Source organism: Moschus berezovskii, chromosome 23 (genome assembly GCF_049115385.1).
Source record: "Moschus berezovskii isolate FMDL1 chromosome 23, NW_MosBer_1.0, whole genome shotgun sequence".
In the NCBI taxonomy this organism is placed as follows: Eukaryota; Metazoa; Chordata; class Mammalia; order Artiodactyla; family Moschidae; genus Moschus; species Moschus berezovskii.
In genome coordinates this window covers 56516137-56529351 of record NC_142482.1, presented here as the reverse complement: position 1 = coordinate 56529351, position 13215 = coordinate 56516137, and the positions used below count along the sequence as shown (strand labels likewise).

Genomic DNA, 13215 nt, shown 5'->3' with positions numbered 1-13215 from the left:
GTGCTCGGGCTTAGTTGCTCTGCAGCATGTGGGATCTTAGTTTCCCAACAGGGAATCACACTCATATCCCCTGCATTGCAAGGCAGAGTCTTAACCACTGAACCACTAGGGAATTCCCTTATTTGATCATTTTAAATACTATACAAATGCCAGTCATTCTTTAATCGAATGATCTTGAAATGTCTGTGGAGTTTTTCTTTCTTTTTAAATAAAAATTTATTTGATTTACAATATTGTGTTAATATCAAGTGTACAGCAAAGTGACTCAGTTATATAGTGTCATATATATTTATTCATACTTTTATTTTTCAGGTTATTTTCCATTATAGGTTATTACAAGGCATTGAAGATAGTTCCCTGTGCTACACAGTACATCCTTGCTGTTTATCTATTTTATATATAGTAGTGTGTACCTATTAATCCTAATTTATCTCTCTTCTCCTTTTCCCTTTGGTAACCGTAAGTTTGTTGGCTATGTCCATGAGTCTGTTTCTGTTCTGTATATAGATTCACTGTATTAATTTTTAGATCCACATGTAAATGATATGTTTGTCTGCCTTACTTCACATAGTATGAGATTCTCTAAATCTATTCATGGTGCTGCAAATGGTAATATTTCACCCTTTTTTATGGCTGAGTAATATTCCATTGTATTCCACATCTTCCTAAACCAATCATCTGTTGGTGGATATTTAGGTTGTTTTCATTCCTTCACTATCTTAAGTAATGCTGCTGTGAACTTTGGGATGCATGTATCTTTTCGTATTTGCCTTCATTTTTTCTGGATACATGCTCAGGAGTGGGGTTACTGGGTCATTTGGTACCTCTATTTGTAGTTATTTATGGAAACTTTTGGAGTTTTTCTTGAACCTACTTCACTCTGAATCTATCACCTATTGCTGACCAAAGGATGTCCAGTCTAACTGTTCTACATCCCTCTTCTAATTTGTGACTTCTTACCTGTTTAGTTCTAAGAAAGTGTGTTAGGATTGTCTCTAAACTAAGAGTGAATAAACTAAGCCTCAAGAGAGATTCAAATACATGAGCTCTGATGCTTAAACCAAAGGTGAAAGATTGTATTGTGGGGGCTGATGCAATCTTCGGGGTGCTTGTGTGTACATTCACTTGGGTCTTAAAAATTTGTCAATTACTTAATAACATTTAAAGAGTTTGGAAATTTTTTTAATATACAATTCAGATTTCTCCCTCCTCTTAAAAGATTTGCAGAGCTGGCAGCATTGGTCCCATGACCCTACATGTTACTCACTGCTGGCTGTGAAGGTGGCTCTTATTCAGTCTTGAAGTCGTTTCCAACCCTTTGCAACACCATGGACTGCAGCACGCCAGGCTTCCCTGTCCTTCAATATACCCTGGAGTTTGCTCAAATTCACATCCATTGAGTCAGTGACTATGCCATCCAATCATCTCATCCTCTGCTGCCCCCTTCTCCTCCTGCCCTCAATCTTTCCCAGCATCAGGATCTTTTCCAATAAGTTGGCTCATCACATCAGATGGCCAAAGTACTGGAGCTTCAGCTTCAGCATCAGTCCTTCCCATCAATATTGAGGACTGATTTCCTTTAGGATTGATCTCCTTGCTGTCCAGGGGACTGTCAAGAGTCTTCTCCAGAACAGTTCAAAAGCTGTAGGTGGGGCAAGAACTAATGACTCTTCACCACCATCCCCACCTTCTCTCAGCCTCCCCGATACCACGGCCAAGTGTTGGCTGCCACTTAGGAATTCACTAGCCCTGTTTTTCCTGCCCTTCACCAGCTTTACCTACTTTTTTTACTTACCTGTCTGTACACATTTTGATGTATGAATCCAGCCTATGATGTGTGATCTTTATATTGGTTGCCAGGAGACCTTTTCTGGTTTACTTTCTGGGTTTCGATATGGTCGAAGTGTTTGAGGTTGTCAGAATGACATAGCTCAAGCCTTGGGTGGGAAGCAGGATGGTATGACCTTGGTTGACCTGAGAGGGCCCAACAAAAAACCAAAAAAACATTGCCTTGATGCAGTAAGCCAGTACTTGCACTGAAAAAAAGCAGGAGAGCTATAAGGACTTGAGAACAGATCAGGCCGAGGCTATAACCCTGCCCGGGCAAGAAGGCATTCATGTTTTACCTCTGAGAGCCCAGCTGGGGTGGACACACAGCTCAAATTAGGTTCACGAGAATTGAAGCTATTGGGGGAAGCACACTGACCCAGGCACCGTAGCAATTATTTGCATGAGTTATTTTATGATAGGAGATCTTGGTAAGGAGCACAGAACTAACAAGCCACCGCCCTCCGGAAGAGTTCAGGAAGGGTCAAAAGGAGACGCCATGTGTCCTACCACCTCCCAGAATCCTTCTCGCTGGAGTCCATCTTGTCTGAGCAATGTGTGCGCCATCGGGAAGGACCCTGAGTCAGAATGATAGGCCAGAAACAACTTGGAAACTAAACCCATCACCATCAAACCTGAGACTGTGAGCCACACGGCAAAACAGTTGTCCTGGGTCCCCTTACCCTGCTGCTCTCCTTCCAGGCACCCCTTCCCAACAAAGTCTCTTCCTTTGTTAGCACGTGTGTCTCCTAACACAATACATCTCCGAGTGTTAGACAAAAGCCCACTCTTGGGCCCTGGAAGGGCTCCCCCTTCCTGCAACAGAGCCCTGCCGAGCCTTTTTTGTTTTGATGTTTGAACAGATCTCACTGGAGCTTCCGCTTCAACATCAGTCTTTCCAATGAATATTCAGGCCGACTTCCTTTAGGATTGACTGGTTTGATCTACTTGCAGTCCAAGAGACTCAAGAGTCTTCTCCAACACCACAGTCAAAAGCATCAATTCTTTGGTGCTCAGCTTTCTTTGTGGTCCAACTCTCACACCCGTGCATGACTACTGGGAAGACAATAGTTTTGACCATATGGACCTTTGTTGGCAAAGTAATGTCTCCGCTTTTTAACGTGCTGTCTAGGTTGGTCATAGCTTAGCGTCTTTTGACTTCATGGCTGCAGTCACCATCTGCAGTGATTTTGGAGCCCAAGAAAATAAAGTCACTGTTTCCATTGTTTCCCCATCTATTTGCCATGAAGTGATGGGACTGGATGCCATGATCTTAGTTTTTTGAATGCTGAGTTTTAAATCAGTTTTTTCACTTTCCTCTTTCACTTTCATCAAGAGGCTCTTCAGTTCTTCTTCGCTTTCTGCCATAAGAGTGGTGTCATCTGCATATCTGAGGTTATTGATATTTCTCCTGGAAATCTTGATTCTAGCTTGTGCTTCAGCCAGCCTGGCATTTCACATGATATACTCTGCATATAAGTTAAATAAGCAGGGCAACAGTATACAGCCTTGACGTACTCCTTTCCCTACTTGGAACCAGTCTGTTATTCCATGTCCAGTCCCAACTGTTGCTTCTTGACCTGCATACAGATTTCTCAGGAGGCAGGTAAAGTGGTCTGGTATTCCCATCTCTTTAAGAATTTTCCACAATTTATTGTGATCCACAATCAAAGATTTTAGCGTAGTCAATGAAGCAGAAGTAGATGTTTTACTGGAACTCTCTTGCTTTTTCTATCATCCAATGGATGTTGGCAATTTGATCTCTGGTTCCTCTGCGTTTTCTAAATCCAGCTTGAACATCTGGAAGTTCACTGTTTACATACTGTTGAAGCCTAAGTCGGAGAATTTTGAGCACTACTTTGTTAGCGTGTGAGATGAGCGCAATTATGAGGTAGTGTGAACATTCTTTGGCATTGCCTTTCTTTGGGATTGAAATGAAAACTGACCTTTTCCAGTCCTGTGGCCACTGCTGTTTTCCAAATTTGGTGGCATGTTGAGTGCAGCACTTTCACAGCATCAGCTTTCAGGATTTGAAATAGCTCAGCCTCCCCTAAGTCCTGCCATTATTCTTTGAAGACAAGGGTGTGTCTCTAACGAGAAGTAAGAATGAAGGAATATCAAGATGTGAAAGCAGACCATCGGTCCTTTCCCTCACACACCCACGTTTCTACTGTCCCGTCTCACAGTAAAGGGAGATTTCAGTGGGGAAAGAAAATAGTGGAAAACATTTAACCTTCACTCTTTTGGAGTGGCAATAAGTCAAACCATTTGAAAGCTCTAAGAAGGTAAATGTTTTTCGTTTCCATTACTGAGAACAGAAGGCAAAATATCAGTTCCTTAACAGGGTCAGAAATGTTGAATATTTTTCAAAAAGCAAACAACACCAACAAAAATTGCTAATGTTTATTGAACATAAACAAACAGATACATAAACCCTAGATGAGCGCTATCTCACTCACTGTTCTTAAGAACCATGTGAAATAGGAAGTACTGCTATTTCCATCTTGAAAACAAAGAACCTGATGCTTAGAAAGGTTAAGTTTAACTCTCCCTGCTCAAACAACTGGTCCAGCTGGGATTTGACAACAATTAGTCTGGCTCTGGCTTTTGGACCAGGGAGCTGCAGAAGCAAGACTTTGGGTTCTACCCAGCTACACAACTTTGGGAAAAATGTTTTTATTAGCCTTAATCTCCTGGTCTGTAAAATATAGAATTGTGTTGGGTGATCTTTAAGATTCCTGCCAGCTTTTTGGGTCTCTCTCCAAGTCAATATCCATCAGGTCGACTGAAAAAAAAAGGGTACAACCTAAAAGTTGAGAATTATGTGTTGTTGTTTTTTTAAAAACCACTAATTTATTTATGTATTTATTTATTGGCTGTGTTGGGTCTCAGTTGTAGCACTCAGGTTCCAGAGGATGGGGGTTTCAATAGTTATGGCCAGTGGGCTTAGTTGCTTCAACCAGGAGGGATCTTAGTTCCCTGACCAGGGATAGAAGCTGAGCGAGTCCATTGCACTGCAAGGCGGATTCTTATCCTCTGGACCAGCTGGAAAGTCCTGAGGCTTCTTTTATTGGGCAGACATTCTGAGGACTTCAAGCCTGGCATTGCTCTGAAGAGATAAAGGAGGAGCCAGGATATATAGAAGTTTTTTTTTATCACAAAGACCAGGTAGTAGGAACCTCAAAAGATGACTGTTAATGAAAGAAAACCAGACATCTCAGGTTAATGAATTTAGCACTTGTCTATTTCTGGAAAGATGCAAGAGTCAGGGCTCAATGAAATCATCCTTTGATATGCCCTTCAGCTCTCCATGGCCAGTATCCGGTGCTTTGTCATCCCGAGGCTCCTGAAGGTACACCGCTGGGGGTAGTTGCAGCGACTGATGGTGGCTTGATGGCAGGCACCCTGCTTTTCCGTCCTGAGTCCCCTTAGGACTCACCCCCGAGGGTGGGGGAAGGCATGGACGGGGGGCTGTCATTTGATGGCGGAAACATCCTTTGTTGACTGACACGGCAGGTGACATTTTTCATTCTCAGTCACATCCAGGCCACTGTTGCCCTTCATCAGTCCAGCGAGCCATAGGCAGCTGAGGGGTGCGGTGGGAGGGGAGGGGTTGGGTCAAGTGCGGCATTACAGACCCGTGTCTTCCTAACAGAAGCAGCTGCTCAGCTGCCATGTCACACCGAGACAGGTCAGATAGTTGAGTGACTGCAGGAGGGAGGTGGGAGCAGGGCCGCTCTCAGCTCCCGTGGCTGCCAGAGTTAATCTCTGAGTTGGCTCAGTAACTTTCCCCCAGAAGCATCCTTACCACCTGCCTTGAATGCACTCCACGTTTGCTGAGTGCTGGAGGTGCCTGGCTCAGGTGAGCTACGAGAAGGCATCTGTAATGTGACCAGACCTGCTGAGCTTCTCTCCCTGGCTTCCCTGAACTACACTGATGGAGGCTTCCAGGAATTTTGCCTCAGTCCCAAAGCCTTTGTTCTCCCTTCAGAGAAGGGAAGTAGGAGAGGGGCTGGGTGGAGAGGCGACTCTTTGGAGCTCTCTGAAATGACCTTCAGTCTGAGGATGTCAGGCTATTAAAGAGACCCAGTGGCTAGTTACACCACACGTGCTAGATAATACTGTGTCAACAGCTCCAGTTATCTGAAACTCTGTGTGAAATAGGAACCAACCTTTGCTGTCTTGGAACAAGCTATCACCTTTCTCCCAGGCAGGCGGAACTGAAGTGAGTTTCATTTATGTCTCCACACCAATTCTTGAATATCAAGTCACTCCTAGCTTCCTTCTGCCCTCATCCTGTGCCCTTGAAAGTGTAATTCATTTTTTCCTCTACCCATGGACATATATATGCTAAGTAACATCATCAGAAACTGATTTAATTCAGGAAATACCTACCTTGCCATCAGATTTTTTTTCCCCTTCAAAAATCTTCTACTTAAGCATGTTGCAAGGGGGTTTTTTCTTATCTGAGTCTGTATACGCCCAGAGGTAGAGATAACACTGAAATGAAATAAAGTGGCAGAGACCCAGAAAGAGAAATAAACCCAAAGTGGAGAAGTCCACAGGCAGCGGTTTTCAAGGACTGTTAGCAGCTTGGCCGGGCGCGCCAGAAAAAGGAGAACCACTTAATTTGAAAAGGAAGGGGAAAGCGTGAGAAGGGAGATCAGGCCACATAGATTGGATGAAGGGGGGCGGAGTGAAGCCGGGGAAACAGCCCCGGTGAAAGGAGCCGGCACTCCAGACTGAACGCCCTCCACTGGCGTCTTGTATGCAAATAAGAAGGGCGTCCCGGACCTGCCCGGAGCCCTCTGCCAGCAGCCGGGTGGCACCAAGGAGGCCAGAAGCCCAGGGCGCTTTAAGAAGCATCTCTGGCCATTGCCAGGAGAGGATAGACAGCAACCAGAAGCAGAGAGAAAATGCGGATTAAAGGACCCGGCAGAAGGAAGCCTGCTTGAGAAGCTGTTGAAATCCCAAGATTGGTAAAAGAAGTCAGTTCCACCTCTTCACTCTTGTTTCAGAAACCAATTGTTTCTCAGTCTTTGGAGAGAGATTCCTTCCCCAGGGAAGTGAAAATAATGAACTTCTGGAAGTATTGGTTGTTTGCTTTCATGGGAGTCAGTGTGGTTATTTTTGTAATCCTTTACAATGGCCAGTTAAGCCAACCGAAAAGTCACAGGAATAGCTCCGTTGAAAGGGACTTGGGGATACACGCCTGTAAGGATGCTTTAGATGAGAAGTCAACCTTTTTGTGGGAAAAGACGTTGACATCCCCTGTGGGAAGTGTCCCTTGCAAGGACTACCTGATCCAGAATCGCTACATCACAAGGTCTTTGTCGAAAGAAGAAGCCGAGTTCCCTTTGGCATATGTCATGGTCATCCATAAGGACTTTAACACTTTCGAAAGACTCTTCAGGGCCGTCTACATGCCCCAGAACGTCTACTGCATTCACGTGGATGAGAAAGCCACAATTCACTTTAAGAAGTCTGTGTGGCAGCTGCTGAGTTGCTTCAAGAATGCTTTTCTTGCTTCAAAGATGGAGCCTGTGGTCTACGCAGGAATTTCCAGGCTCCAGGCTGACCTGAACTGCCTGGAAGACCTTTTAGCTTCTGAAGTTCCATGGAAATACTCCATCAACACCTGTGGGCAAGATTTCCCCCTGAAAAGCAACAGGGAGATTGTTCAGTATCTCAAAGGATTTAAAGGGAAAAACATCACCCCCGGGGTGCTGCCTCCCGACCATGCAGTAAAGCGGACTCGATACGTCTACCGGGAGCATTTGGGCAGAGGTGGCTCCTATATGAAAAATACTGGAATTTTGAAAACCTCCCCTCCCCACCAGTTGACCATCTACTTTGGCACTGCCTACGTGGCCCTCACCAGAGAGTTTGTCAAGTTTGTCTTCCAAGACCAAAGGGCCATTGATCTGCTCCAGTGGTCCAAAGATACCTATTCTCCTGATGAACATTTCTGGGTGACTCTTAATAGGATCCCAGGTGGGTATGAACTTCCATTCCTGTTTGTTTTCCCTTATCCGTAGGTTGAGTTAGCTAACATTCAGCTCTTCTTTGAAATTATTTGGGGGGGAAAAAATGCCTGAAAAGTGATTAGTCAGCTTGCTTTTTAGTGGCAGCTCTACTGTCTTATGGGCCTCCCTGGTGGCTAAGATGGTGAAGAATCTGCCTGCAGTGCAGGAGACCCGGCTTTGATCACTGCATCGGAAGATCCCCTGAAGGGAAGGAATCAACCCACTCGAGTATTCTTACCTGGAGAATCCCATGGACAGAGGAGCCTGGTGGGCTACAGTCCCTGGGGTCCCAAAGAGTCAGACATGACTGAGTGACTAACACACATACACTACCATCTTATAACTGTGCTATATAGTGATCTAAAAAATATGCCAATTTCCCGGAGCGCTGGCAAAACTACCTTTAAGGGTGTATTACATAGTTCAGAGCTCAGTCTTATTTTTTTTTAATTGAGGTATAATTGACATACAATAGCTCAGTCTTTTGAATGAATGTCTTTCATAGTCCTTGATAAGAACAATTGTGACATAATGAGACTGATTTTGAATAAGCATCCTATGAATTGAAATCGATGGTGTTTCTCTTAGAGGCTGTTACACAGTATTATACTGATGCTCGAAGTTCACAGGGCTGTTTCATCTTTGGATGTTTACAAATTATCACTCTGGGTTGAACGTCTCTAGTCTCAGACCTGACCAGGTGTCCAGGTCTCAACTGACTTGCTTCAGTAACTCTAGTCTGATATTTTATTGCTGGGACAGTGAGTCACCGTGAAACGTGCGGAGAGACATTCTAGCTGGAGCTGATCCCAACTCACTTCTCAATGGTTAAGTCCCATTTTCTTATTAGAAATTGCCCTTTGCAGTCTCTTGTTTTGATATACTGTGAAGTCTTTTCCATCGTTCATGATAATTTGGGGCTAAGGTATTTGAGGCGTGGAGGCAGGATACAGCAGCAGATTGCCTCTTCAGATTCAGGACTGGGTTTCTTTTCATAGTTCTGTTTCCTGTGTTTTGTCTGGGAAAGTCCTTGTGACCTGTAGGGCCTCTTCCTGGTGACGTCCCAATGCGCTAGTTCCTGCTGTTGTGCCAGCTTGCCTGTGGGTGTCAGCCCTGCAGGGAGGTGACCCCAAGCCTGCCACGCTTGAAATACCTCCCTTCCCTTGGCTGCAGTATCGCTATTGTTGGCACATACGAGGGCTACCTTCATACCTGAACGTGGACTCACAGCAATTGTTAGGTGCCCAATAGCTCAGCATCCCTGAGGGCTAATCTCGAGTGGCAGTTACAGAAACCTACTTAAAGAGGGGCGGAAAAGGACTGGCAAGGTGGTTGAGGGCAGAGGCCTGCAGTGAATTTCAGACAATAGTAGGTTAACAGTTCACACAGACTTGCAGGAGGGGGAGTGAATCGATGCTTTTCAGTTTAAGTTGCAGTTGAAAGTGAGGGGCAGTTGCTTGCTGCTCAGAAGAAGCAAGGTTGGTGCAAAGGAAGGTTTGCTTTATTTTGGATGCTGACCACGGAGTTGGGGAGGGCAGACTTATGTCCAAAGGAGGGCTTTCCCCTACTCACAACCAGTGGGCAAGAGCGTTTTATAAGCTGAGGGGAGGGGCTACGGGCAGAAACAGCAGAGTCAGCGCTGACAGTCATCTTGAAATTGGTCATCAGTGGTCGGTTTGTTCCAATTTCCGTGACACCAGTTCTCGGAATTGTGGCAGCTTATGTCATGGCTATGGTCTTCCCATCGAGTAGTTAACTTACCTGAGGTTTCAGGATCTATAAGACAGCTCACAGGGTATGGCTCAGATATTTATTTAACTGTAGCCCTTGAGAAGGAACTAAAGGTCCTTGACTGTGCTTAACGACAGCATTGTTATTGTTTGGTCACCTTCGACTATTTTCTTTTGCATTTTCTCACTTCTCTGATTCAGCTTATTCTTTGGCTAAAGTTTTTCCACAGACAAAAGGCAGCCAGAGGACATGGCGGGGGGGGGGTGAGGGGGTGGGTGGGCAAGGACCATAGGCAGAGTCCTGCTCCATTTCACAGTGAGTGTTCATCCTAATTGTTCACAAGTAAGTGTAAACATTCTGTACATGGCACGTGATACGGTTTTTGTTAATACAGCTTGTGCTGGGTATGTTATGCTCCATAGCACTCTTTGAGTTATGAGAAATAATCATTGTTATCCTCCTGTACAGATGAGGAAAATGAGGCTTAGCAGCAGTGGTGGTCGTTCAGTCCTGTCCAAGTCTTTGCAACCCCATGGACTGTAGCCCGCCAGGCTGCTCTGTCCATGAAATTTCTCCAGGCAAGAATACTGGAGCAGGTTGCCATTTCCTTCTCCAGGAGAGCTTCCTCACTCAGGGATCGGACCCGGGTCTCCTGGATCGCAGGCGGATTCTTTACCATCTGAGCCATCAGGGATGTGCTCGGTTCACACAGCTTGTCCATGGCAAAGCCGGGGTCTGATCCTGGATTTGCGAGCCCTGAAGTTCGAAGTGTTTCTCTTGTACCAGGAAAAGGAAGAGTCTTGTTTTTTTCTTCGCTGTATATCTGTAACAAATTCCCTGCAGAATCCCAGAAAGGTGAAAGGATGAGTTTGGACGAAAAGTGCAGAGAACAGTGAAAGTAAGCCCCACCTGACCACTCTAAGCTAGAAATCAGGTTAGCAGGGACATGGAAGAGAGTGTGTGTGTGTGTGTGTGTGTGTGTGTCTGTGTGTGTGTGTTTCTCTGTCTGTGTGTGTGTTTGTGTGTGTCTCTGTGTGTGTGTGTCTGTGTCTGTGTGTTTCTCTGTGTGTATCTGTGTGTGTGTGTCTGTCTGTGTGTGTGTCTGTCTGTCTGTCTGTCTCTGTGTGTGTGTGTGTCTGTGTCTGTGTGTGTTTCTCTGTGTGTGTCTCTGTGTGTCTGTGTGTGTGTCTGTCTGTGTGTCTGTGTGTGTGTGTGTGTTTTGTTGGAAGGTGCCCTTGCTGGAACCAGCTGCCACTACGCACCCAGGCTTCTGTCCCTGCTCCCCAAGCCCGCTCTAGACCAGGCTGTGGTCCGGCTCTCCCTTCGCGCAGCCAGTGGACCTGGGACGTACTCTTCAGCACTCCTCTGCTGCCCACAGAGGCTGGTGGGAGAGACCCATCCAGGCTGACTTTGAACCTAGTCACTGCTGCTGCTGCTAAGTCGCTTCAGTCGTGTCCGACTCTGTGCGACCCCAGAGACGGCAGCCCACCAGGCTCCCCCGTCCCTGGGATTCTCCAGGCAAGAACACTGGAGTGGGTTACCATTGCCTTCTCCATAGTTACTGCTAAATGATAACAAAAAGAACATGAAGAATCTTGAGGACACTGTCTCCCTACAGAATAGAAAAGAAGTCTCCAAAAGAAACAGAACAGGAACATTGGTGCCGTGTCTGTTTTCAGCAATTAACAAATACTTATTAAACCCCGCGTGGTACCTGGCACTGTTCTGTGAACTGAGGGTGGCTCTGGAAGGAGACAGGTATGATTTTATGGAATTTAAGTTTTGAGATTGGAATGGTTGCGTTATCAGATTTAATGACTCTTTAGTTCATCAGGTTTTGGTATGTTAAGCTAATCCCCCCTCACTCCAACCCCTCAAAATGTTGTGGGTTTTTTTTTTTCCCCTGATTATCCATCCTTATTTTAAAAAATAAGAAATATATTCAAGAGCTTTAAAATTTTTAAGTTAATTTTTTTTTACACTATGAGCTGCTGATATTAACACTTCCTTGTATTCTTCCAGAGATATTTTATTAAGTTTATACGTAATAAAATTAATTAAACATCGTGTGTGGCAAATAGTGCACTTTTTTTTTTTTAAGTTCACAAAATACACAGCAAAAAGAAGAATGGCCGTTCTTTTAGGCACCGTATTGCTGACTCATTAGAAAAGACCCTGATGTTGGGAAAGATTGAGGGTAGGAGGAGAACGGGGCAACAGAGGATGAGATGGTTGGATGGCATCTCTGACTCAATGGACATGAGTTTGACAAGCTTCAGGAGATGGTGAGGACGGGGAAGCCTGGCATGCTGCAGTCCATGAGGTTGCAAAGAGTCAGGACTTAGTGACTGAATGGCAACAAATTGTGAGTGAGAAGCAGAAGCTGACAAGATGTAACCTCTATTTAAACAGATCATATGCAGACACTTAGGAAACTAATTTTCATTTAAAGTTTTTTGAAGCATTTTTGATTGTTCATTTGTTTGCTTAATTTTTTGGCCGTATCGTGGGGCATCTTAGCTTTCCCACCCATGACCGAACCGGTGCCCCTCGAAGTGGAAGCAGAGAGTCTTAAACTCTGGACCGTGTGGAAAGTCCCATTGTGTAATTTTTTAGTATATACATATTTTATTGTTTTTAATTTTGGCCATGCATGCAGCTTGCAAGATCTCAGTCCCCTGACCAGGAATTGAACCTGAGCATGAACCCCTAGACCGCCAGGGAGCTCTCCAACAACACAGCAGAACTCTCTGACCTTACCACCTTCCTCCCTTACTCCATCTCTCTATCCTCACTGCTTTGTCCCTAAGGCCTCACGCTTCATATTCCAGCAACTACTTGGTCCTACATGCTTCTGCGATTTTCCCTTATTATTATTATTTGTCTTTTTTGGTGGCTTTCAATACTGTCTTCTCTGAGCTACCCTTCCTATCATCTCTGACTATTCCTATGCATTCTTTGTAACCCTCCTTGGGTGTCACCTCCTCCAGAAGCCGTCCTTGATAACCCACCTCCCAAATGGCTGGTACTGCTATGCTCTCTGCCACTGCTCCCAGCACTGGATTATAACTACCTGCTAAATGAAAAGCCCCTCTGCCCTTCCTCCTCCGTGTTTGCGTTCCTTTAGGGTGAGAAATGTGACATCCATTTTTATCTTTTCTATCACTACCCCTACACTGCAACCTATTGCTGTGCCTGAAGAGGGCTCGATGCTTGTGGGTTGGGTCTGGGGAGGTGCTGGACAGTTAGGAGACACTGAATACACGCATATGTATGGCTGAGTCATTGCTGTGCGCCTGAAACCATCACGACATTGTTAATCAGCTATAAAAGCCTGGAAAAAAAAGTTCAGAGAGTTATGTCCCCTATCTGAGGTGGGGAGGAGTAATTTTTGATAGTAAGAATCAGAAACAGTGGGTAGGCTTGAAGGTATAATTTCATAAGAGCTAGGCCAAGAAGTGATACCAGTAAAGAGAAACATAACCAGTCCTTATGGAATTCTAAGAGTTTTAGCTGGAATGTTAATAGGGCAGAATCATCGCTGAGAAAACTGATTCCCAGGGGCTTCCCTGGTGGTCCAGTGGTGAAGCCTCCATGCCTCCACTAGAAAGGGTGCAGGTTCGATCCCTGG

At 45.1% G+C, this 13215-nt stretch overlaps 1 protein-coding gene across 1 annotated transcript in view; it reads left to right on the top strand.

Annotated features, from left to right (window-relative positions):
- Positions 1-312: 312 nt before the first annotated feature.
- Positions 313-13215, top strand: part of LOC129543892 (N-acetyllactosaminide beta-1,6-N-acetylglucosaminyl-transferase) — a 49029-nt gene continuing 36126 nt past the window's right edge. Inside the window, exon 1 of the mRNA XM_055407291.2 lies at positions 313-7821. Within this exon, the coding sequence (XP_055263266.2) occupies positions 6903-7821 (919 nt within the window). The 5' untranslated portion in view covers positions 313-6902. The remainder of the gene's footprint in view (positions 7822-13215) is intronic.